Source organism: Silene latifolia, chromosome 7 (genome assembly GCF_048544455.1).
Source record: "Silene latifolia isolate original U9 population chromosome 7, ASM4854445v1, whole genome shotgun sequence".
Lineage (NCBI taxonomy): Eukaryota > Viridiplantae > Streptophyta > Magnoliopsida > Caryophyllales > Caryophyllaceae > Silene > Silene latifolia.
The window spans coordinates 17,843,513-17,846,702 of NC_133532.1; the positions used below are offsets into that span (position 1 = coordinate 17,843,513).

Here is a 3,190-nt window from a genome sequence, read left to right on the forward strand (position 1 = left end):
TGTAGAGATCACTCTAGAAGAATTTGAATCAAAATGGAATTTGATCATTTCCTCATATGATCTTTGTGATAACAAGTGGTTGACGAAAATGTTTAAGCACCGTGCTCTTTGGATTCCTGCTTACATTAGAGACACATATTTGGGCGGGATTTTGCGCAAAACATCAAGGTCAGAGTCTGAAAATAGTTTCTTTGGAAACTTCACCAACCCATGTCACACTTGTCGAGTTTTGGATGCGTTTCCAAACAGCAATGGATGCTCAGCGCTGGAAATATTCTAAGGTAATGGCCAATGATAAGAACTGTTATCCAAAATTGACAACCCCTCTCCTTTTAGAAAAGCAAGCTTCTGAATTTTACACAATTGTCATATTTTATATTTTCCAAGTAGAAGTCCAAGCCGCATGTTATGCTTGTGGCCATTTACCATCACCAAACACAACTGGTTCTGACACTGATCATATTTCAATAATTGATCGTGAGAAAGACAAGGTATACAAAGTTGATTTAAGTGATAATAAGTTTTCTTGTTCCTGTCAGATGTTTGAAAGAATCGGGATAGTCTGTAGGCACGTTTTATGGGTGTTGAAGGATAGGGGATTTTATGATATACCTAAAGAGTATTTAGCACCCAGATGGAGCAAATCTGCAACCTCCCACCCTCTTTCTAATGTTGTTGGAACATCTGTCCTAGCTGATTGCGTGTCAATGGAAAACCGTCATAACAATATAAGTGAACTGTGGTCGGAGGTATTTAATGCAGTCTCACTTGCTGAGGATAATGAGGAACACTGTGATGCGCTATTTCAAATGCTCCACAGTTTCAATGAAATAATGATTATTTCAGTTAAGCCTGGGAAGTCAAAAGATAAGAAAGATGAGGTTGAGATGCTTCTTAGGTCAAAAATACCAACTGAAGCTACTGTTCTACCACCAGAAAAGTGCAAGAATAAGGGATCGGGAAAGTGGATAACATTAAACAAGGAAAATGCAGTCTTGGAAAATGCAAAGCCTCTGGGGAAATGTCATGCTTGCGGTGAAATGATTAACCATGATAGTAGAAATTGCCCGAGTCAACTCGCTTGAAATTGATTTCAGTGGGATTTGTAGATGTCACTCAAAACAGTCTCTGTTATGCTTTGTAATATTATGCTACTCACTTGAAACTGATTTCAGTGGGGTTTTGGTTTATTTAGTTCATGTAAGACTGGTTTTGTATGAGCTTCAAGTTTTTTTTTAATTCTGTTTTAGGCTGCTGGTTTTTTTTTTTTTTTTTTTTTTTTTTTTTTTTTTTTTTTTTGGCAGTGGACTCGTGGAGTATAGAGTGATGTGATAATGACGACTTAGACCTGATTATCCTTGCATTGTTGAACGAATGTTTTTACATGGTGCATTACTGGTCTTAATCATTCAGTTTTGACAATACTGTCTAGATTGGCGTATTATTAGTGTATACGTTGTGTTCAATAGGGAGATTGGCTGACGTGCTTGAATGCTCAGGTTCAATGAATAAAGGCTTTCAGCTATTAAGTTGTCTTTTCAAGCCTCCTATATTAGTTACCAGCTAAGTTTTTGTTTATATTCTTTTCATTCAATGACGAAATCCCAACAACAATCACCACAACAAAACAAGACTCTTTCCTCCGCAAAAGTAGCAAACTTAACAACAAGTATGGACCTTGGATTGAAAGGTGACCAACTTAATCAAACAACAAATTATTTTTGTGTCATTACGCCATACAAATTACTTTTAAAACGACAAATCAAACAAATAAATTAGTTTTGTGTCATTACGCCATACAAATTACTTTTGGCAAATACATTCTTCTGAAACTGGGAAAATGGAGGACATATAGTGTCAATTATCTAGGTTTCAAGTTCGAAATACTAAACATATTCAACCAACTTAATAAACCTCTTCAAATTACAAAACTACTATTGATATGAAAATGTTAAACTGATACTGAATCCCTTTGAAGTGAGGCTTGAATCCACTATTCTTTATCATCAACCATCTTGAAAAATCGCTTGGAGATTAAAAAACGAATGACATGAGGCAACTTATGGATGTGTAAGAAGGTGTATCTAGCAACTTCTAAGACGACAAATCAAACAAATAAATAGATCATGAAGTGTATGTAGCTACCCAAAGATGTGTTTCTAGTAACTGACTAAAGTATATCTAGCCAACTGAAGGATTGTATCTAACAGTTCAAAAAAGTGTATGTAGCTGCCCAGAGATGCGTATGTAGCTAGCTGCCCAAACATGTGTATCTAGTAACTTCTAAGACGACAAATGAAACAAATAAGTAGATCATGAAGTTTAGAAATTACTTGTCACTTTGTAGAGGAAGATGTATACTAGGCTTAGAGAAAGGTGTACCTGAGAAGTGTTTTTCTCCCATTTTATTAGTCGCAACATAATTTCTCGTCGATAAGCAACCAAGTCCTGTAAAACAAAAATGGCAGAAATTTAAGATAAAAAGCTAAAACAGACAAGTGAAACGAGAAGCGATATAAACTGTAGCAAAATTTATATGAATTATCAAGTCCATTAAACTCACTTTGTAGTGTTTCTTGTCCGTCCATAAATCTGTATTGATCATTGCACCTCCTAGAAACTTCATGACGCATAGTCCACAGTCAAAACTATTCAAACAGCGTATGATGTTGAAAATGACATTGAAATAATTAACATTATGCAAAATGAAACGAAATATAAAACAAACTAACGTGTTTGCTTGTTGTGGTACATCCTTGATTTTAGTAGGAAACAAGCTGATGGCCTTGAGCGCTCATAACAATTGCTGCTGGGTATCTGATTTGCAACATTCACTATCTGTGAACGACAAACAATCAGCAAAATATGAATGAATATCGTAGATTTTGACTTTTAAAGAATATCCTCCACATCAGTATTATATTCCTCCACGGCTTTCTTATCATTTTTCCTATATGTCCTGAGAGAGTCCAAAAGATAGTTCTTCTCCTTCTTGAGGTCAGACACACAAGCTAACCAATGGTTATTATGTTTGCCAATTGTGAAAAAAACCTAGATAAAAGCAAAATGATTTAAATAGGTAAGTAACCAGGATATGCATGGTAATTAGTATATGCATATACCATTACAGTTTGGACATTAGTAAATTTACCTTCTCAATAGTTGCTCCATATTTTGGCCTGTAGTGCAT

At 35.3% G+C, this 3,190-nt stretch overlaps 1 protein-coding gene across 1 annotated transcript; it reads left to right on the forward strand.

Annotated features, from left to right (window-relative positions):
• The first annotated feature begins 251 nt into the window (after positions 1-251).
• On the forward strand, positions 252-1,085 carry LOC141589808 (protein FAR1-RELATED SEQUENCE 8-like). The gene is made up of 2 exons (XM_074410432.1): positions 252-491; positions 540-1,085. The coding sequence occupies exons 1-2, from the start codon at positions 252-254 to the stop codon at positions 1,083-1,085; spliced, it is 786 nt and encodes a 261-aa protein (XP_074266533.1).
• Positions 1,086-3,190: the final 2,105 nt, after the last annotated feature.

Bases quoted from the DNA above. Each gene is read 5' to 3' on its own strand.
- LOC141589808 (XM_074410432.1), top strand. From the start codon at position 252: ATGGATGCTCAGCGCTGGAAATATTCTAAGGTAATGGCCAATGATAAG. The intron at 492-539 runs GTATACAAAGTT...TGTTCCTGTCAG, and splicing joins TTGATCGTGAGAAAGACAAG to ATGTTTGAAAGAATCGGGAT.